The sequence below is a fragment of the Benincasa hispida genome, chromosome 12 (genome assembly GCF_027475165.1).
Source record: "Benincasa hispida cultivar pf3 chromosome 12, pf3_genome.v1.1, whole genome shotgun sequence".
NCBI classification, from domain to species: Eukaryota; Viridiplantae; Streptophyta; class Magnoliopsida; order Cucurbitales; family Cucurbitaceae; genus Benincasa; species Benincasa hispida.
In genome coordinates this window covers 35,036,016-35,058,692 of record NC_143489.1, presented here as the reverse complement: position 1 = coordinate 35,058,692, position 22,677 = coordinate 35,036,016, and the positions used below count along the sequence as shown (strand labels likewise).

The 22,677-nt window shown below is 31.4% G+C and overlaps 2 protein-coding genes across 5 annotated transcripts; one reads left to right on the top strand and one right to left on the bottom strand.

The window, feature by feature from the left end:
* Positions 1 to 5,433: 5,433 nt before the first annotated feature.
* On the top strand, positions 5,434 to 11,936 carry LOC120092697 (E3 ubiquitin-protein ligase DIS1-like). 4 transcript variants are annotated; one of them, XR_016525566.1, is made up of 8 exons: positions 5,575 to 5,793; positions 5,900 to 5,966; positions 6,294 to 6,531; positions 6,850 to 7,236; positions 7,668 to 8,048; positions 10,367 to 11,111; positions 11,247 to 11,652; positions 11,726 to 11,936. XR_016525566.1 is itself a non-coding variant. In XM_039050849.2 (5 exons), the coding sequence occupies exons 3-5, from the start codon at positions 6,322 to 6,324 to the stop codon at positions 7,986 to 7,988; spliced, it is 918 nt and encodes a 305-aa protein (XP_038906777.1). In that variant the 5' UTR covers positions 5,434 to 5,793; positions 5,900 to 5,966; positions 6,294 to 6,321; the 3' UTR covers positions 7,989 to 8,315. The 4 variants fall into 4 exon arrangements, 3 of the variants coding, with proteins under 3 accessions (XP_038906777.1, XP_038906778.1, XP_090164865.1); XM_039050849.2 differs by lacking the exons at positions 10,367 to 11,111; positions 11,247 to 11,652; positions 11,726 to 11,936 and having other exon boundaries at positions 5,434 to 5,793; positions 7,668 to 8,315; XM_039050850.2 differs by lacking the exons at positions 5,900 to 5,966; positions 10,367 to 11,111; positions 11,247 to 11,652; positions 11,726 to 11,936 and having other exon boundaries at positions 5,491 to 5,793; positions 7,668 to 8,315.
* Positions 11,937 to 12,894: 958 nt separating this feature from the next.
* LOC120067948 (uridine 5'-monophosphate synthase / UMP synthase (PYRE-F) (UMPS)) lies at positions 12,895 to 16,846 on the bottom strand. Its single transcript, XM_039019595.2, has 6 exons — positions 15,847 to 16,846; positions 15,631 to 15,714; positions 15,075 to 15,157; positions 14,880 to 14,967; positions 14,239 to 14,493; positions 12,895 to 13,340 (listed from the first exon to the last, which is right to left on the bottom strand). Exons 1-6 carry the CDS (start codon positions 16,651 to 16,653, stop codon positions 13,212 to 13,214), a joined length of 1,446 nt encoding a protein of 481 aa, XP_038875523.1. The 5' UTR covers positions 16,654 to 16,846; the 3' UTR covers positions 12,895 to 13,211.
* Between the last annotated feature and the right edge of the window lie 5,831 nt (positions 16,847 to 22,677).

Here is a 22,677-nt window from a genome sequence, read left to right as displayed (position 1 = left end):
CATTTATTAAACTGCCCACTAACTTTAGTAATGATTGTTCTGATTGTTTGTTGATTTTATTCCACTTTCGTATTTCTACTACCCATTCAATCACTTCATTAATGACTCAACCAATTAATTGGATTTGAGTTCATATACCCATGATGGATACAAATTTTTCTAAGCAAGTTGTAAAATGGTCATGTATAAGGCCATTAGATTAGGTAAAATCTTTTGAGGAGAATGATTTTAATGAATTTCATATACAGTCTTTTTTTTTATTGTGGAATGAATTTATTGAATTTCATATCCGTTTAAATTAACACTATTTTGTAAAACTATTTGGCTTTCTTTAATGAGAAGTTTGAAATGAATAATATAAAATTGAACTGTATATCATATCTTGAGATTGGAAAGAATAAAAAAATGTAATCAATATTTTATTCCAAATAGGATGGATACAATAATTGGATTGTAAGATTTTAAAAAAATATAGTGTTTATAGAGTACAAAAATTGAAATAAATAGTATTGACATATGAATTCTGCACACCCAAACACAGACATATGAACTCAAACATAATTAACTCTACACACCCAAACACAGACATCAAAACTCTCCCAAACTCTCCCAGACATCCTACATCATTTCAGCATCCCAAACAATCCCTTTGTATATTAAGAAATTATGTTGAATTCTTTATTTTTCTTTTCATTTTTTTTTAATTTTGTTTTTTTTTTTCTCTTTTTTCATTTTTTAAAATTTAGTTTCTCTATTTTGTTTTTTTATATATATATTTTCATTTAAGATTGTGAATAGTTTTTTTAGAGATTAATTTTTTTAAAAAAAAAAAAAAAAACAAGAGATTGAATACTTAAGCTCAGAAAAGTAATTTGTTTTTAATTATAAAATTTATAAAATTAATTTATTTTTCACAAAATTTAGATTTTCAATTCCTAGTCCATCAACTTTATGGGCATGGTTGGAGTCTTATGTGGCATGTGTGGATTGAGATTCTTCGGTGAAAAGACTAATTCCTAGTTCACCAGCTTTATAGCCATGGTCAGAGTCTTTTTGTGGTTTTTCTAAATTTAGTTTCTTTGAAAATGAAAATTAATCAGATTACAAAATATCCATAACTTTGTTGAGTTGCAAAAAGATATTAGTCCAAAAAGATATGCGAAATTTCGAGAAAGAAGACATATCAAAGATATATTAGTCCTCAATATCTCTATCGGATATGTGATTTTTCACGATTTTTCATCCTTGCTTAGATCTAATTCAATTATATTGCTTTTGTAAATGTCATGGGTGTAAAATATTAGAGTGAGATTCATGTTGAATGAACAAAATTAATTAATATAATTCAAAATTCTAACCGATTACAAGTGTAATAAAAATTAAATAGACTTAGATCTAATTCAATTATATTGCTTTTATATATGTCATGGTTCTAAAATATTAGAGTGAAGGTGCGATGATTATAACCCATCATTTCTGCATTTGAATAATGAATATTTTCATGTAAAATATGAGAGTGAAACTAAATACATGTTGAATGAACATAATTTATATATTTCAAAATTCTAACCAATTCCAAAGTGTATTAAAAGTTAAAATACAAAATATATATATATATATATATAAATCCACATACTGTATTCAAATTTAATATAATATATAAAATATACATATCACAAATTTCAAATAATATATAAGTAGTTAGGGCTCAAAACATGGACTTATAATTTAAATACAATCATGCACGTCTCCCACACAAACAAAGCTAAGTGCAATTTGTTTTTTTAGAACGGGTGAACATGAAACAAATACGAAATAGGGAGAAAAAAGTTTCTGAAATTTAAATTTTGAAAATAAGAAAAATGATTTGACTATCAAACAAGTAATATGATATCTATTTTCCTCCTAAAATTTAACTTAAAAACATGCATTTTACATTTCAATTAAATAAAAATTTGTTGTATGGTTCATACAGCATCCAATGAATATTTGTCGCATGACAATTTTTGTTTTAAAAAATAGATTTTAAAAAAAATAAATTTAAAGAAAATAGGCTTCATAGAATTAAGTGAGTCTAGACTGCACCTAATCATTACCCTTAAATTAAATACGATTCAACAAATCTCTTTAGAAGAAAAGCTTAAGCAAGGCATTAGGGGTGTTCAAAAAACCCGATGACCCAAAAAAACGGATCAACTCAGTCCAAACCGTACGATTTTGGTTAGGTTATCAACTCATTTGGATTGAATTGAGTTCAAATAAATGAAAATTTTATAAGTTGGGTTGATTCATGGGTTTACCTAATATAACCCAAATCAACCTGAACCAGCCCGAATTTATTATTAACTTTAAAATATATTTTTTTGTTACTTATAACATAATTATTTATACATATATTGATTTTAATTATATTTAATTTCAATATTTCTTCTAATAATTTGTTTTTCAATAACTCTTAAAAGTAGTTTATTTGCACTTTAGAAAGAAAATTTTCGCTATATAAATTGAAATTGAGTTGTTAATATTAATTCATGAAAATAATTAAATTAGATTTTTACATATTTACCTTTTGTTTCTTTTTAGAACAAAATTTTAAATAAATGACCCGATTAACCCGAACCAACCCAACCCAATCCAAATATTTCATGGTTGGATTAGATTCGTTTTTTAATAAGGGTTATTTGGATTCAAGAAATTTACAAACCATAAGTCTTTCAACTTAACCCAATCCAACCCATGAACACTCCTATAAACCTTACCAATATTGTCCTGCCCATTGCTATTTTTAGAAGTACATAATTTTGTTGGTTCCTTAAATCAAAATGGGTAGCTTACCCTAATAACTAATAGTTACTATTTCCATTTAAATCAAGTCATTGAGTATTATTAAAGTTTTCTTCCAACATTAAATTTAAGGCAAACTTTTTAATATACATGAAAAAGAAAAAATAATATATACTACAAAACTTGTTGATGTATGTCTATCCAATATTACAAGTGAGGATGTTGAAAAATATACTTTTAATTTACTAGTTTACAAAAATATGTCATTAGTAAATGTTTTTTTTTTTTTTTTTTGGTCTGACTTAAAAGATTTGGAAGGGTTCTGAAATTTAATTAGGTAACGAATTGCATATTAAATTATTTATAATCAAACACTTAAAAGTTGATTTGTTTTTTTAAGAATATAGATAACTAAACTTTTTAGATGCTCAAAATTATAGATGTCCAATATTTTTAGATAAATATATATATTTTTTAGAATATTTTTGTTTAATATGAAAATACTCGAATAATTGTGTTTGTTTAGTAGGATTTCTATTTGAAAATGTGTTAAATTTACATAATATTCTAAAAATGTCTTTATAGTTATCCATTATTTTATAATTAATATAATAAAATTTGAACTAATATAACACAATTATTTTAATTAATTTAATTTTCTTTTTAAATTAATACAATGTATACGATTTTTATATATTATTTTTTGAATAATTTAAGATTTTTTTTATAAAATAAATATTAATTTGAATTTGAATATCTTTCATTAGAAAATAAAAACGACTACAGTGTAATAAAAAAACAAATGATATATATATATAGTGGGTAATTATTTTAATGGTAAAATTGGTGAAAATGTTTTCAAGTATAGCAAAATATCATTGTTTATTAATGATAAACCGTGATAGACTACGATAGATATCTATCAGTGGGCTATAGATCGCGATAGGCATCTTTTGGACACTGATAGTTGTTTATTACAGCCTATTGCAGTCTATCAATAATATATGGTAACATTTTGCTATATTCTTTTAATAAATTGGTTTGTTTTCTTTTATTTGAAAATAATTATATATATATATGGTTGAGAATATTTATTTTAATTATAAAATACAAATAAAGAATGTGATATACATATATATAAAAAGGATGTCCTATAAGTATCTGGAAAATCCATATTGTAGGAGGGCATCCAAAACTTTCGAGATGCCCTCCCTAAGAACATGTTAGGGTGTTCGAAAACCTCTAAATGTCGGGACATCTTACATTATCGTAAAAAAAGGTCAAATTACACTTTATACAAATCTCGAATACTAGTAAATCAAACAATAACTTAATTATGTTTTGAGCGGCGTGCATTGTCATTACAAAGCCAATTAATATATTTAAAAGTTAAAAGAAATTTTTATAAATAAAAAAATCAATTTTTTTTTTTTTGTAGTTTATAGTAAAAAAAGTTTCAAAAGTATTTTGTATTTTTAAAATTTTTTTCTATAAAGCGTAAATATTTTTAAATATTTTTTAAAAATCGGTGATAAATAAATTTATATAATATGGTAAACATTTACCATATTTAAGAAATCTATTGCATGAAGTGGAAACTTTTGTTTGTACTTCCAATTTCAACTCATTAAATATCAAGTTATATATAAGTCAATTTTGAAATTTCACACATTTGAAAATTTTCTTCATTTATATGATATAAAGTGAAAACAAACTAGTCAAAAGTAATTTAGCGATATCTCATTTGTTTGAGGTCGGAGATTCAAATTCTCATACCCAACGTATTGTATTAATAAAAAAAATATATTAATTTATATCCTTAAACTTTAGACTTATATAAACTAAAACGATAAACTAATAATTTTATCAATTTAAACCTTTACTTTAACTATATCATATACCCTCAATTATGTCATGTTCGAGTAAATATAGTATGAGACTTATAATTTTATCAATTAAAATTCTAACATTTCACGAGGGAATCAAATTGATTGGATTTCTTATGAAAATTATCCATGCATCAATTTGAATCGTCCATTTTGTTAAAGATATTTGAAGAAGTCTACACGTGTAAAAATTGATGCATCAACGATTGAAATATAGTATTAAAGGTAAATTACAAAAACTACCTCTAAAGAATAGTGGTAGTTGCAATCATACCGTTAAACTTTCAATTTTAATAATTAAGTCCTCAAACTTACATAGTGCTAAAATTGGATCAAATTGGACTTTCAAACTTATATAATTGTATAAATTGTAACATTGTATAAGTTAATTCAAGTTTTATCATTTGGACTAAGTTGAGGGTCTAATTTTAACTGTTGTAGAAGTTTAGAACCCAATTTTTACGATTAAAAGTTTGAGTGTGTAATTACAACTACCGTCATACTTTAGGAGTGGTTTTTGCAATTTGACCTTTTATTAATAAAGAGTCTACATTGATTCACTTATGACCGTTTGAAAATTTAATTGAAACAATTATAAGTATAACGAAATATTCTTCATGCAAAATTCAAAGAAAAGTATAAATTGATACACCTATAAAAATTCATAATTTAAATTGATACTGTTATAAATTGATGTTATTCTCAAATAAAAAAAAAATTGTGTACCAAAAAAGTAAAAAACAAAATATCCAAATTTCAAAATGGAAATTTGTTTGGTTGGGGGAGAAAAAGTTGAAAGATCATCACTTGTTCTTGAAATTTTCAAAACATTGAAGTATTGTATTGTATTAATGGTGGAAGGTCCCACAGACTTTTCAAAACTTTGCTTTTTTGTACTTTTCTTCAGAAAATAAATTCTCTCTCTATAATCCCTCTTTGCTTCTGTCTCTCTCAACGGCTTCATTTTGAAATTTTCTGTGTCTTTGAGCTGCATCGCCCTTCACTTTTTGATGTTCGTATTTCCCCGATGCGGTTGTTGAGTTCTTACTTTCACCCCCACCAAATCCTTGCTCTTTTTGAGGCTTTCCGTGCTTTTCCAATCACTGTTTCGTCGCGGTTTTAGGTATAATTCGATCTCTTTTCTTTCTTCGTTTTCCCTTCAATTTCAATTCTTATTGTTGACAATAATCTTAACCCACTTCTCCGATTTTGATAATTTTTCTTGCCAGAGGCAAGATTTGATAGAATGTGAAGTTTGTGGAAATGTTCCTGGGCTATTTAAATCCTAGATCCATGGTGGGGTTTCTTTGAATTTGAGGGTGGACTTTTCTTTTCTTTTCTTTTTATTGGTTTTTAAATAGTTGTGTTCAAATTATGCAATTAGTGAAGATTTTATCATTTGGAAAGGGAATCCATGTGCTTATCGCCGTCCCTTGTCTGCAAATTTATGGTTTCCATTAATTAAATGCTGATTTAAACCTTGGATTCTCTTTTTTGGAATTCTCTTGATACAGATTCTGTTTGTTTTGCATGTTATTTGTTGTACTATCTACATGGCAGTTCTGAATTCATTTTTTAAAAGAGAAGATTGATTATGAAACCACTTGTTGTGCATATGTTCAGGTAGAAATATAAAATTGTTCTCTTAAGGATGGCATCTGGAAGTCCTTATTTTGATGATTTGCGGAGCAAACCAGAGGTTATTGATCCTCCTCAGAATGAAGATATGATGGACATCAGGGAAACTGTGGATGATCCAGTTCAAAATGAACTTAAACCGAATGTCGCTGTTTCCAGCAGCGTTCGCGAGCTTTTGGAATGCCCAGTGTGTTTGAATGCAATGTACCCTCCAATACATCAGGTTTGGTTATGAATTGTTTAATTCTTCTTTATGTGATGTGGTAACTTTGCAGACTGATGATGCTCACTCAACTTTGGTGTTGATGTAGTTGTTAGATTCTATGATTGTGGAGGTTTGTTTTTAGTGTATAGCAAAAGAAAAGAAGAATTGTAGTTAGAATGAATTGTGTGAAATGCTTCTTTGTGGAATCTATTATCAATTTTTTGTGCATTTTGGTCTTTCTAAGTTTTGTACATTGCAAAAGGGATGTGCTTAAGCTTATGGGTGATAGCATTTTCTTTAATGGTGTTCTTTTTTTTTTTTTTTTTTTTTCTGCAGTGTTCAAATGGCCACACATTGTGCTCTGGTTGCAAGCCTCGGGTGCACAATCGCTGTCCTACATGTAGGCATGAACTCGGCAATATTAGATGCCTTGCGTTGGAGAAGGTGGCTGCATCTCTAGAACTTCCATGTAAATATCATAGCTACGGTTGCATTGGCATATATCCATATTACAGCAAGGTCAAACATGAATCCCAATGTGTTTATAGACCTTATAGCTGTCCATATGCTGGATCCGAATGTTCAGTCGTTGGTGATATACCCTATTTGGTGGCTCACCTGAAAGATGATCATAAGGTAGACATGCACAGTGGAAGCACATTCAACCATCGTTACGTAAAATCCAACCCTCAAGAAGTTGAAAATGCAACGTGGATGCTAACGGTAATTTTCCTCACCGACCACACTGCTCACTCTGTTCCTTACCCTCTTGGGCAGGAAAATCTCATTAGCATTTCTCATGCACATTTTGAGCATTATAATCGTGCTAGAAACATAAATTTTAGTGATTTGACATTGGCATGAAACCATGCATTTCTTTGGAGTTCCTCTGTTCATGGAATTGGGATATCCTTTGATGGATGGCTGAACAAATTTAGGCTATATCAGAAATTAGTCAGAAGAAATGCTCAATTTGGTTTTGCTATCAGAAAATATACTTGTATATTAGAGCTATTTCTGATTCTAAATCAGAGATTTTGCTAGCTTAGAAATCTAGGATCCTCATTGTTCGATCGTTCCGCAAGCTCATTAGTTTATATTAGTTTTGAATTCTTGATTGTGGGATGACTCTGATTTAGAATTTTAAAACTCAGGTTTTCAGTTGCTTTGGTCAGTACTTTTGCCTGCATTTCGAAGCTTTCCAGCTCGGGATGGCTCCAGTATACATCGCTTTTCTACGGTTTATGGGCGATGATAATGATGCAAAGAACTACAGCTATAGTCTTGAGGTAGGTGGAAATGGGAGGAAGATGGTGTGGCAAGGAGTGCCCAGAAGCATCAGGGACAGCCATCGGAAAGTTCGGGACAGTTTCGATGGGCTCATTATCCAACGCAACATGGCTCTCTTCTTCTCTGGTGGGGATCGGAAGGAACTAAAGCTTAGGGTGACCGGTAGAATTTGGAAAGAACAGTGAAACTGGGAGAAATTGCTGAATAGGAACTATCACTTCAAATCCCATCTTCTTGGCCAGTAGGTTGGTTGCCGTTTTGTAGAGTAAATGGCTTTCTAATCATGTGTTTCTTTTTTCAATTAAGATGCAAACACTCTTTGCTCTTGCATGAAACCATGATTTAGAAAAGCTCCCCCGTCATTGCAGAACTTACTCCTCATATTTCCTTGTTGAGTATTAACAGAATCAGTTACCATTCTTAGAGATGCAGCCATGGCTCCATATAATTGTTCAGTCACTGGACAATTTATAAAATTTGTGAAATGATGATTATATGGTTTAATTTGTAAATGACAGGCCATTTCATGCTCTGGCAAGTTGGTGATTTTGGTTTCATCAGACGTCTTAGGGGATGTTCGGCCACCGACTTCATAAGTCGGTATTAAATAATTCAACTCCACCAACTTCAATAGTGTTCAATATTAAAGTTTGTACATTTATCCAACTCCATATTTTTTTAAAATTCAATCAAGTATTTCAAACACCCCTTTCAAAACAAGAAATTGATCCCTAACTAGTTGGGAATTTTGAGAAAAGTAGGTCCAATTCATGATTTTGATTTTTAAGTGTTTAGTCCGAGGGTAAGAACTTTCAAAACTTATAATTTTATTGGTATATGAATATTCAGTTTTGTGTCTAATTAATCTACGAGAAGTTCAAAATTAATGCATCTATTAGATATAAAATCGAATAATTTGTGTAATTTGTAAGTTTAAAAGTTAAAAAGGGCCAGAGTAATCAAAAGCTCAAGGCTAAAATTCTAAGTTAACCTTCACTGCAAAAATGCTCTTCATTTTTGTTCTTTATAGAAAGGGTACTGACAGAACAGAACCATCTAGTTTGCAACAATGATTTGGACCTCGTCCATTTCAAAGTCTCAGCTTTTTGACGAATTTTATTTTTTAAATAATGTTTTTTTAATAAATAATGACAAAAATAGGGTTGGGGGAAAGTATTCCCAAAAATAGGTGTTTAAATCGTATATCCGGTACATGATAAAGCCTAAATTGTGTACTGGGTACACAATTCCCTGGCCACTTGGCACGCCCAGTCTGGCGTGGCAGTCATGCAGGTTTGACTGAGGGAATCGTGTATCGGGTACACAATTACCCTAAGTCGTGTATCGGTACACAACTTCCACGCCTTAAAAGCTCCGCCCGAACCCTTCTTCTTCCTCACCGAAACGCCTATTCTTATTCCCTACCGCCGTTTTCCCTCACCGAAACCATCGTTGATTTTCCTCACCGAAGCCTCTATTTCACCGAAATCTTCCAAAATTTCGATTTTGCTCGACTTTCAGTCCTCCATTTGATCTTCACCGAATCTAGTGGTCGTGTTGCTCGATTTTCCTACATTTTTTGCTGCCGAATTTTGCTTGGTATATTTCTTTCTCTAGTTGGGCTGATCTGTATTTATATATATGTTTTTGCATGTTTTTGGGCTGAATTTTGCTTGGTATATTCCTACATTTTTGTATAGTTTATGTATAGTTATAGTTTATGTATGTATAAATAGTTATAGTTTATGTATGTATAAATAGTTATAGTTTATGTATGTATAATTTATGTATAGTTTATATATAGTGTATTATATAGTTTATGTTGTATAGTCTATTATATAGAAATCTTATATGTATAGCTTATGTATAATTTAGTTTATATATGATTGATTTAAACTTAGAAAACTTAGAAATTAGAATTTGTTGGGTTGACATATTAACATATTTTTTTGTCAATTATAACAGTTGAAAAAAACATAATAAATATATCAATGCGTTCTGAAGATTTAGTAATTCTTGAACCTGAAAATGATGGAGATAGTGACATCGACGTTGAAGTGGATGAATTATTTGGAAACGACGGTAGTGGTGAACAAGATCTTGAGTTGGTATCGTCGGAAATGTTCAACCAAATAGATTGGGAAATGACAAATTCAATGTTTGAGCTAGGGTCTACTTTGGAAGAAAGGAATGTAGGAGTAGATAACTGTAGTTTAATACATAAGGAAATGTTATTTAATACCAAAGAAGATTTACAGCTTGCTGTAAAAAAATATTGTGTGACGGAACACTACGAAATTGTCGTAGTGCAAGTCAAAAAGTGTGATGTAGAACTTGTAAGAGAGAAGGACATAACAGACACACTTGTCCACACCGTACACTGGGTGCTTCGTCGTCTTCAGGTCATTAGGATTTTTATTTTTATTTTTTTACTTGTATTCTTTATGTATTTATAATGAATTTATTTAATAAACTTATTTTATGTAATTGTATTTTCTTATGTACTTTTTATGTATCTTTTATGTTATCAATTCTATTATGTAACATAATTTGAACTTTTTAGGTAATGGAGCCTGGTCCTTCTAATCCTGTCCAATTATACCAACAAAACACGCATCGTGGCGACTGCACAAAGTATTATCCCATTTGATCATCGCATCATTCCATACGTTCAGGAGGCGGGTCTTCTTGGGGTTGCACAGATTGGTTTCATCCAGCTTGATTGGCACCTGATTACTGCTCTGGTTGAGCGCCGGAGATCAGAGACCTACACATTTCACCTGCCCTATGGGAAATGCACTATTACGTTGCAGGATGTCGCCGTACAATTTGGGTTAAGAGTGGACGTGCAACTACTGACAGGCTCACTAGAGTATGACTGGAAGAACGTCTGTGAAGAGCTCTTAGGCGTTCTACCAGAGGATCTGAAGGGATCAAGATTGAGTATCCCTTGGTTGGCGTCCCAATTTCTCGAATTACCTCCCGATGCCGACGACATCAACGTACGTAGGTACGCACGAGCATACATCCTGCAGTTTATTAGAGGGTTTTTATTTGCCAACAAGTCAAATACTCTGGTGCATCTTATGTTCCTTCTATTTTTGTCTAATTTCGAGCACGCTGGTACGTACTCGTGGGGTGGTGCATGTCTTGCATGGTTGTACAGAGAACTTTGTCGGGCTTTCAATGCACAAGCGTTGGAAATAGAGGGCACTGATACTATTACAAATGTGGGTTTATAATCGATTTCCAATCGTAGCACCACTAGTTCAACTACAGGCCCCAGATCATCAGCCACTTAGTGCCAGGTATTATTTTATTTATATATTTATTTCGTTACCATTTTATGTAAGAATATAAATTAATTGTATTTTTTATAATTTTAGATGGAGTGGTGTATTAGTTGTCTCTGAACAGTCAGCAAATATGTTGCTCGTGTACAGGAAAACATTCGACATGCTGACGCCATACTCACAAATTTGGTCATCCTTACCTGATTATTGTCGTGATGGTGAAGACATTTGGTTGCCTGTTAGCCCTCTTATATGCTTCCATATAGTAGAGTGACATCATCCAGATCGTGTGCTGAGACAGTTCGGGATGCGACAAACGATACCTTCGTTGTTCTATACACTCCCAGAATTACACCAGATCGATTTAAGAGGTAAGCATAACCAAGACTGGCGTCGAACCCATGCGAAGTATTTATCCTACTGGCATGGGCGACATGATCGTTGTGCACATGGAGAATTAACAGATGGGCTAGCTGTATCAGATGACTACTTTCCATGGTACAATTCGATCACGAGGCGATTTATCTCACTAAACGGTGCTTACTATTACTGCATGGTAAGATATTTCAAATCAGACATTTTTCATATATATAATATGAATATTGTTTAATATTTTTTTTATTCTACAGAATAATTTTATCGGCAATGTTCAACAATATTCAGTGCAGAACCTTCCAGAATTGGGTTCAATGTGTCAGCAAACATTGATGAACGTAGAAAGTAGCTGACACCAATCGAAGACATATTCGTCGTAGACGACAGCGATAACAAATGAACCTAATTTAGAGGGACACGAAGACAACTCCCATGAGGAGTAAGGGCCAGGGGGTCGTTTTTAAATCTCATATTGTATCATTTTCAAATTGCAAATCTCAAAAGAACTAATTGTAAATATTATTTAATATCATGGTATTTTTTCTTAATATGAGTGCAAGATGTTTTTATTGTAGATTAAATATATAATTAAGTTTAATAATGAAAGAATTAAGTTTAATAATTAAGTTTAACAATTCAAAAAAAGTTATAAGCAACAATGAAAGAATTAAGTTTTAACAATTTACTTTTTTAAAAAAAAAATTAATAAGCGAACTCGTGTACCGGGTACACGAGTACGCTTGATCGATCAACCAGTCAGCTGACGTGGTCAGGATTAAATGGGAGTACACGAGTATGCCACATGAAAATTGTGTACTGGATACACGATTTCACTATCCTAAATCTGTTGATACTTTTTTAAATTACTTTCCCCAACCCTATTTTTGTCATTATTTATTAAAAAATATTATTTAAAAAAAAATCCTTTTTGGCATAGAGCCAAATTTCAAATTTAAATTTAAATTTGGACCATTGTGTGTGTGTATAGATATGTGTGCATAGATATGATTGGTTTTGCATATGATGTGATAGACAAGAAGAAAAAGAATATAGTCATGATAAAATATAGTAATGTTGGTACGTCACTTTCTTGGTAATGCTATCCTGAGGGGAACAATACTAACCCTCATTGAGGCATTATTTTTGTTGAAAAATCTATTAATAGTACTCTTTTTATCACATTCCCAAAGAGAACAAATCTGCCCATGGTTTGGCAGTTTTAACATCCTCTTAGGATTGTTCCTTGATCCAGAAAGATGATTTTTCATATGGTATTCTCTCTATCATTCATGAGGAAGTTAAGATGTAGTTTGTAGAATTGTTTGTTGTTAATTTGTTTGCCTCAAAGATTGGGGAAAAAAAACTGAATTTTAAAACTAAATAGATACAAACAAGAACTCAACTTGTAACTTAAGCTCATGGGTAAAAAAGAAATCTGCTAAAACTATTTCATTGTCATGATTAACCCAAAGGATTACATAGAACACATAGCAATGCTCACAGGTTACAACTGAAAAACCTCAAACTGATTATTAATTTTTCCATTTATTCCTAGACCTGAAAATAGGTTAAAACTATTTGAAAGCTGACTCAGTAGTGCTTTCTCTTAAATAGATATCTCCTCCAAGTCCCTGCAAGCAAAAGCATGTAGGGAAAGGAACTCCAGCCAAAAGGAAAAGTAGAAGAAACTGGCATTCATTGGGTAGAGGCGTTGTTATCAAAGCTAATGGAAAAATTGTTCTAGGAAGTCTTAGCTAAATATGCATCCCATCCTTGCAAACGATACTCTCTGGCTGCATCTGCGGGATTTTCTGCCTTTATTATCCCACGCCCCACAATTATGATATCACTTCCTCTGTCGTATACAACCTGCACACATCATTTCTCAAGCTCAGTTGGCTTTATGCCGTTAGGGCAACCGTCTAAGCCTCTTACATTATTGAGTTGTTTGGATATTACTAGGCTACTCGTTTGATAACGATTTGATTTTTGAAATTTGTATTTGTTACGTGAGTTTTTATCTTTCCTAATTAGACATTTAAAGCGTTAGTCAAATTCGTCCAAAAACAAATTTTTAGAAGTTATGGTTTAACACAATAACAAGCTTTCACAATTTCTTCCTCAATTTTCATATTTCAAGTCATTTGATTTCTAAGTCAATCTCTAAAACCAAAAAACAAGTTTTTGAATTTTTTGTTTTTTTAAGTTTTCAAATTTTCAATTTGATTTTAAAAACACTCTTAAAATGTAGACAACAAACCATAAAACCAATAGATGAAAATGGTATCTATAAGCTTAATTTTAAAAAACCAAATGATTACCAAACAAGCTGTTTTCTAGTTTTAAAAAATTGGCATGGTTTTTTAAAATACTCTTAAAAAGTAGATAACAAAAGAAAGGAATCAGGTGGAAGTAGTGTTTATAAGCTTAATTTTAAAAAACCAAATGATTATCAAATGAAACCTTAAAGGTGTGAATAATGAATATTATGGGATTTGAACTCCATCCCCAGTTCTTTTACTTTTTTTTCTTTTTTCACTTTAATCATATAAATAACAAAAAGAAAACAAGAAAATATCAAAAGTTCAGCAGTTTCTCCTTTTCCCTTCTCCACAGACTACAACTTCCCTATATCAACAACCGATTAGTGCGAATGAAGAAAGATTAAAAAAGATGGAAGTCAAGTAAAATTCTATATTCGATAACAAAATGCATGCCTAATGATGGGGAACAGAAGATGCAGAAGTAAATAATGGATAGAACTTACAGAATAGGGTGTATTGTATTGCTGTCCAAGATTGTCTCCACCCTTAACCATTTGGACTCCAGGGGTGGCATGAATGAATGTTGGATTTCTAGGCGCACCTGGCCAGGATGCTGGATTAACCGAAATGAAGCCGATGACGAAATCAGAATGTTCTTCTGCAATTTTAACGGCTGCAGATGTATAGTCTCCCGTGGCAAGATTTCCAGCTGAGCTCATTTCAGCCAGCAGTAAAAGACCCCTACCTCGAGGCAGCCCCTAAACATTCATGGTGACAAGACAACTAAATCGCTAATGAAGAAAGCATTTGTCTAGAATACTTATAGAAAATAGTACTTTTAAATGAAATACTTGTACAATAAACATGGTTGGAAAAAAGCACAAGTAATTCATCTAAAAAAACACCATTTTAATGTCTTTTAGAAGTTTGATTGAATAGACCTTGTGAACACTGCTTAATAGTGGTAAATAAAAGGCTTGGGTTGACAAACGGCTAAGAAAAGGTAATGAGTTCAATCCATGGTGGCTATTTACCTAGGATTAATTTAGTCGAAGTGTGCGTAAACTAACCTGATTACTCATGGATATCCAAAAAAAAAAAAAAAAACACACTGCTTAAACTATCATTGAGTGTTGCTGCATACCTTTAATTTCAATCCATTTACAATTCCAGGACCAGAGATAATGTGAGCATTGACCATATCTGCCCAGTCTAGTATATGAAAAATACCCCTGCATTTGCAAAACACAAGATTTCAGGACCCCAAGGCGTTACTGGAGAGTAAAAGAAAATGAAAATAAGAGGCAGAAAAGCTAGTTTTGAAAGTTGAGAGGCCCACCCTTCATACTGCATTGTCACTGTATTTCCAATGTCTGCAAACTTGCGATCTTCAAAGATTAAGAAGTTGTGTTTCTCAGCAATCTGCATTGCAGTGAGATAATGTAAGCAAGCATGTAGCAGTTTTTTCTCAAAACCATCATGCCAAAACAAAAATTCAAAGAAGAAATAACCAAAAACAATAGACAAAATTTACAAGATATCACTCTGATTGTTGTTGAGAACTTGGGTTAGGAGACAGAAGGACAGTTATATTTCTCTTTGAATACAAAAGCCTTTAAACCTAACTATAGTTCCACATCTCCCTCAAAAAGGGTTCCAAATTATGAGGAAATTAAGCCGATATCATAATGTTGGTATTGAAATTCTGGAAGTAATGTGAAAACAGAGTACCAACTTATTACTTTACAAGTTCATAAGTTTAACGATATTCTTATTATCATCATTACCGTACACCGAGAAGCATTAACAGCTAGTCTGTGTTCCAAGATATTGTAAAAATCTGGAAGAAGTACCAAGAAAGAAAGAAAGAAATGAAGTTTGTGAAATAAACATACCGAGCGAAGTTTTGAACCGAAGTCTGGGGTGAAATCTGGCAGTATATCCACGTGAGTTTTCAGTAAGCAAATCTCTGGACCAACCTGATTGAAACAAATGGTTGTTTATTTAAAACTCAATTCATTTACATATTTCTTGATGATTTCCTTGAACTTTTTTAATCTGGGTGTTAATGAACAAATAGTGTAAAATTCAGAAATTATACAAGCTCCTACTTTCTCGGCGATGTCGAGCAGCTCCGAGGCGGTGCCAACATCGGCCGCTACACACAAATTGCTTTCCTTCTCGATCATCACCTCGAACAGCCTCTTTCCCATTGGATTCTTCGCTAACTTCACTCTTTCTTGAAAGGAAATGGCCTTAACTTTAACAGGCTTCTCAATTTTCGGCACCGCAACCTTCCGATTCTCCTCCAAGAATCTCGCCACCAGCCCTTCCATTTCTTCTCCAACCTTTCCTTTCTCCTTCAAAATCCTCACCATCTCGCTCAACTTAATCATCGAATGCAATTTAATCCCATTCTCCTCCAAATTCTCCCGTCCGCCCTGCTCTCTATCAAGCAAAACAACCGCATCACTCACCTTCAGCCCCGCCGCTCGCAGCGGCGCAGCAGTTTCCAAAACCGAAGCACCGCTCGTCACCAAATCCTCAATAATCAAACATATTTGATCCGCTTGGTAATGACCTTCGATCGCTTTTGCAGTGCCGTAATCCTTGATCTCCTTGCGACGCATAACCATGGGAACATGGTTAGAAACGGAGATGCAAGTTGCAATAGGAAGGGCGGTGTAAGGAACACCGCAAACGAGGTCGTAGGAGGTGGATGAGGGGAGAGAAGAGATTAGGGTTTTGGAGATTTGGGAGAGGAGTGAAGGATATGAGACAATAACACGAAGATCAATGTATATAGGAGAGTATATACCGGACTTGAGCTTGAAGTTGCCGAACTTAACAGCGGAGATTTCGTGAAGTTGCAGAACCAAGGACTCCATTGCTGGGGAAACTGATGATGATGATGACATTGGCTGGGAGCTTCTGCGACTGTGTATCAATGGCGGACAGTTCTTAGAGAGATTTTCGGAGTTTGTTGATGGAAGACGAAGAGTACGGCGGCTGCTTCAGCTTTTGGCTTGTGTGGGATTGCCACTTGCTGATGTGAAGAACCTAAAAATTCAAACTTTTATCTTTTTTTGGTCCTTTTTCTTTTTCTTGTATGTTTTTCTTTTTTGGAAATTTCTAATTATATTATTTTCTCATTTTTTTTTAAGGTGTGTTAATTAAGTTTTTAAAAAGAGAAATGAAAGGAGATTAAATTTTGTTATTTTGTGTAAATAATTTTTATATTTTGAAAATTTTGAAAATTTTCTTTTAAAAAAACTATATTTTTACTCTCAATTTTGTATCAAAATAATATCTAATTACGTTATATTTTGTGTTTAATATGATTTTGTATTTTCAATTTTCGTCTAATGGTTTAGATTTGGATAAATTGCAAAGTTTAGAATTACCAATTTGATAAATGAACCACAAACTATATAAATATATAGATAAAGGTTGCATCTCTTGCCACCAAAGTTAAAATTCTCATTTTTTTTTTCTTAAATCTAAAACGACTCAGAGGAACAAACTTTAGGATTTGATAATATAATTTTTCTCTATAAATGGCTAAATTATAATTTGAAATCTAATTTTGTCAACATGCTCTTCCCAGTTTTGTTTACTTTCATTTTTTTTAATTGAAATTTTGTTTTACCTAATACTTTTTAATTTCATCAACAGTTAAAAGTGTTTTTCACCCTTTCTTCTAACTTTTTCTTTCAACTTGGAGGTAGACAGATTCTCAAATTTTGTTGTTTCATGTATCTCTTCTTTTTTCTTTTTTCTTTTTTGTGTTTGTGTGTAAGGTATGTCCTTTTCATTTTTTTTCATAGTTGCAAATAAGAAATTTTGGACCAAATAGAAATTGACACATCATTTCTCAAATTAATGATAAAATTGTCAAATCATCAAATTAGGTCCAATTAAAGGTTGACATGTGTACTAAATTAAAATTAGACATAAATTGATAAATACCAATGATGCTTAGGGGTGTACATGGGATGGGTTGGGTTGAGATATTGTTTGAACCAACCTGAAAATTTGGGTTGGTTAGGTTGACAACCTAAAGAACACAAATAAAATCTCTAACCCAACCCAACTCTTCAAATTCAAATTCGACTCGATTTGGTTGTCGGGTTATAATTTTTTTAATTAAAAATATATAAATTTATATACAACACATGACTATCTCGTAAAATTGAAATGCCAAATACCAAATATCTAAGATATTTATTGCAAATTTTAAATAAAGACAAATATCATAACAATTTTAAAAGAAATATATTTAAAATTCCCAAATTAATCCAATAAAAGTAATCAAATTTTAAATAAAAATAAAAATATATAATATATTATATGTATATATATATAATTCAGGTTGAGTTGGGTCACCCAATTTTTTTTTAACCAACCTACGACCCAAAAACAAAATTAATTCAACCCAACCCTTATATTTTGGGTTGAGTAGTCCGGGTTGTTCGGTTGTCGGTTTATTTGAACACCCCTAGATGACGCCACACGTTTTCATCATGACCATTGGATTAAATAAAATAATTTGGTCAAATTTGATATTATTTAATATCAATTTGAATATCGCACCCAGTGGGACCAAATGAGGTATGTCTTTTTTCATTTTTTTTCATTGTTGCATTTTTTTTTTCTCCTTCTTAGAGATGCTCAATTTTCTTGCAGATCTCGTCCCAAATGGGATGGGAAATGAAGGAGGGAGTGGGAAAAAATTCTCCATAAGCTAAACGGGGATGGGGATGGGAGACATTCCCCGTCCCCGCCTGGATTAGCATCTATTTATTTATTTGGTATAATTATTTAATGTTATGTCATTATTATTCTTATATAAACATTATATTTGAATTTCAAGTTTGATTGTTTATTCATCCCGATAATGAATATGTTTAACTTCAATATTTACATTTACATTATATATGTGAATAATTTAATTTATATTTTTTAGATCAAAATTTGAGTAATTTATCATTAAATTCAAATTGTTATGTAAAGTTAACCCTAATAAATAATTGAATGATAGAGTTAATATTTAATAAATTTTATCTGATTTAAATTAATTGATTCTTTTAAAAAAAAACACTAAGGGGGGAAATTTTTCTGCAGGGAACTGATCCCCAAGGGGAACTCTATCCCATGGGAAATTTCACGGGGATGGGAATGAAATGGGAGCGAGGATAGGGACGGGGAATGCAATCCCCAACCCTACCCCGTGGACATCTCTACTCATTCTTTCTCTATGTTTTTATATATTTTTTATTTTTTACAACTTTTAAGAAAGCATTTCCTTGAAAGGACCGTCTATTTAAGTCATTTTTAATAAAAAAAAATTTATTAACAACAATAACCATACACATTTTTTTTGTCACTTTTATTTATTGAGATTTAAGACTACTTTAAGAGCACTTAAAAAAAACTTATGAAACTGCGTATTGTTGTGAAATTGAAGAGCACAATGGAGCACGACGGATATGAAGAAAATTATATATATATATATACATAATAATAATAAAATAATAAAATATAACTAAATTAAAAATAACTAAAATTATAATTTTATGGAAATAGGAAATATATGAAATTTTCTTTTTATTCTCACCAATGTGCATAATATTAAGATCCATTAAATGTCATTATTTATAGGTAAAGTGGTAAGTAGAATTTGGACTTACATGGATACTAAGCATGAATTATTACAAGGTACATGGACAACATGAAAAATGACACATGGTTTTTAAGACACTAAGCATTGGGCATCTATTTTTATGATATTTATAATACTTCTCTTAGATGTCCATCTATATATATATATATATATATAATATGTCTAGTTAAAATACTAGCAAAAAACCCAATGTAAAAAAAAAAAAAAAAAAACCTTAGTGAAGGAAAAATAGTACATATTTCATATAATACATACTTCTAAAAGAATACAATATATTTACTCCCCTCACGCAAACATCACTTAAGATCTCTGAATCGCCGTATTTCAATGTTGTGTACCGATTTTTCAAAAGTTGCGGTTGGTAATGCCTTTGTAAATAAGTCTGTCAGATTATCCTTCAAACAAATTTGTTGCACAGTGATGTTGCCATTTTCTTCAAGATCATGAACGTAGAAAAGTTTCAGTGAAATATGTTTTATTCTAACTCCTTTAATATATACTTCTTTGATTTGTGCTATGCAAGTTGTGTTGTATTCGTATAACATTGTTGGAAGATTTTTATTAAAAGACAAGTCACACGTTTCACAAATATGCTGAATCATTGACCTTAGTCATATACATTCTCGATTAGCCTCGTGATTTCAAGAATTTCAGCATGATTTGAGGAAGTGGCCATTATGGTTTGTTTCACCGATCGCCATGATATAGTAGTTCCTCCATATGTAAATAAATAAGTTGTTTGAGATCTAGCTTTGTGTGGATCAGATAAATATCCAGAATCTGTATAATCAACTAGACTAAAATTTGATTTATTTGAATAAAACAAACTCATATCGATTGTTCCCCGGAGACGAAGTATATGTTTAATTTCGTTCCAATGTCTTTTTGTAGGAGAATAACTATATCTAGCTAATAAATTTACTGAAAATGCAATATTTGGTCTTGTATTATTAACAAGATACATAAGTACGCCAATTGCACTAAGGTATGGTACTTCAAGACCAGTAAGTTATTCATTATCTCCTCGAGGTCGAAATATATCTTTCTTTAAATCCAGTGAACGAACTTCCATTGGAATATTTAATGGATGTGTTTTGTCCATATAAAATCTTTTCAAAATTTTTCCTATATAAGTTGACTGATAAATAAATATTCCATTTGCTAAATGCTGAATTTCCAAACCAAGGTAAAATTTTATTTTTTCGAGATCTTTCATCTCAAATTATTTCTTAAGATATTATATTGCCTTTGAAAGCTCTTCAAGAGTTCCAATTATATTCAAGTCATCAACATATACACTTATAATAACAAATCCTGATTATGATTTCCTTATAAAAACACATAGACATATTGGATTATTTTGATATCCTTCTTTGAATAAATATCCACTCAGACGATTGTACTACATTTATCCTAATTGTTTCAATCCATATAGTGATTTTTGTAACTTTATTAAATATCATTCCCGGGAATTTAATATATATGTTTCAGGTACCTTAAATCCTTCTAGAATTCTCATATAAATATCATTATCAAGAAATCCATATAAATATATTGTGATTACATCCATTAGATGCATATTCAGATCTTCATACACAGTCAATTCAATTAAATATCTTAGTGTAATTACATCCACTACTGGAGAACATGTCTCTTCAAAATCAATACCAGATCTTTGTAAAAAACCTTGTGCAACTAGTCTTGCTTTGTATCTTGTGACCTCATTATTTTCATTTTTTTTTCTCACAAATACTCATTTGTATCCCACAGATATGACATCTTTTGGTGTTTGGACTACTAGTCCAAAAACCTGTCATTTTGAAAATGAGATTAATTCTGCCTCGATTGCTTCTTTTCACTTAAGCCAATCTTTTTTATGTCAATATTCTACAACAGATTTTAGTTCATGATCCTCGTTTCAGATATAATATCAAGAGCAACATTATACGCAAAAATCAAGAGCAACAGATTTTAGTTCATGATCCTTCTTTTCACTTAAGCCAATCTTTTCTATGTCAATATTCTACCACGCTTCTAGCGTGTTCTAGACTCATTAGTGACAACTTATTGTGTTGGGATATCAATTTGATGTCAATTTTTTATGGAACATTTGCAGCTGATATATGTGACTTAGTTACTTTTTTTTACATCTATAAATGCATATGGTAATTGATTTTCTATATTTTGCAAATGAATTATTTTCTGAACTTCAAGTTCACATTGATCTGTACAGGGATCTAAATGAGACAATAAAGATATATTCCATGTAATTTCTTTTTTCAATTTCTTAATTTCTCCCCCTAATATTGGAAAATTTGTTTCATTAAAATGACAATCAACAAATCGTACAATAAATACATCACTCGTCAGGGGTTCAAGATATTTAATAATTGATGGGGAATCATATCCAACATACATTTCTAACCTCCTCTGAGAACTCATCTTAGTGTTGTGGTGGAGCAATTGGAACATATACTGCGCACCCAAAAATTCTTAGACGGGAAATATTTGGTTCATGACCATAAAGTAATTGTAATGGCAAGTAGTTATGATAAGCTACTGACTTAATGCGTACAAGTGATGCTACATACAAAATAGCATGTCCCCATACAGACGAAGGAAGCTTAGCTCTCATAAGCAATGGTCTTGCAATTAATTGCAAATGTTTTATAAATGATTCTGCTAAACTATTTTGTGTATGAAATGAGCTACAAGATGTTCAACACTTATCCCAATTGACATACAATAATTATCAAAAGCTTGGGATGTAAATTCACCACCATTACTAAGACGAATGGTCTTAATTATATAATCAGAAAATTGTGCTCTTAACTTAATTATTTCAGTAAGTAATCTTGCAAATGCAAGATTTTGACTTGATAATAAGCACATGTGTGACCATCTAGCATGTATCTATTAATACCATAAAATCTAAATGGTCCATTTGGTGGGTTAATAGGTCCACGTATATCACCATGAATTTGTTCTAAAAATACAAGTGATTCGGTCCCCACTTTTTTAATTATTACTTTCTCTTGAGAGCAAACATCACATGATAATTCATTAAATTAAAGAATCTTTTGGTCCTTCAATGGGTGTCCATTTGAATTCTCAATAATTCTCTTCATCCTTATAGATCCTGGATGACCCAATCAGTCATGCCAAATTGTAAATATGTTTGGATCCCCGAACTTCAGGTTTATTGTTGCATATGTTTCAATTACTCGTATATGAGTATAATACAATTTGGAAGATAAAG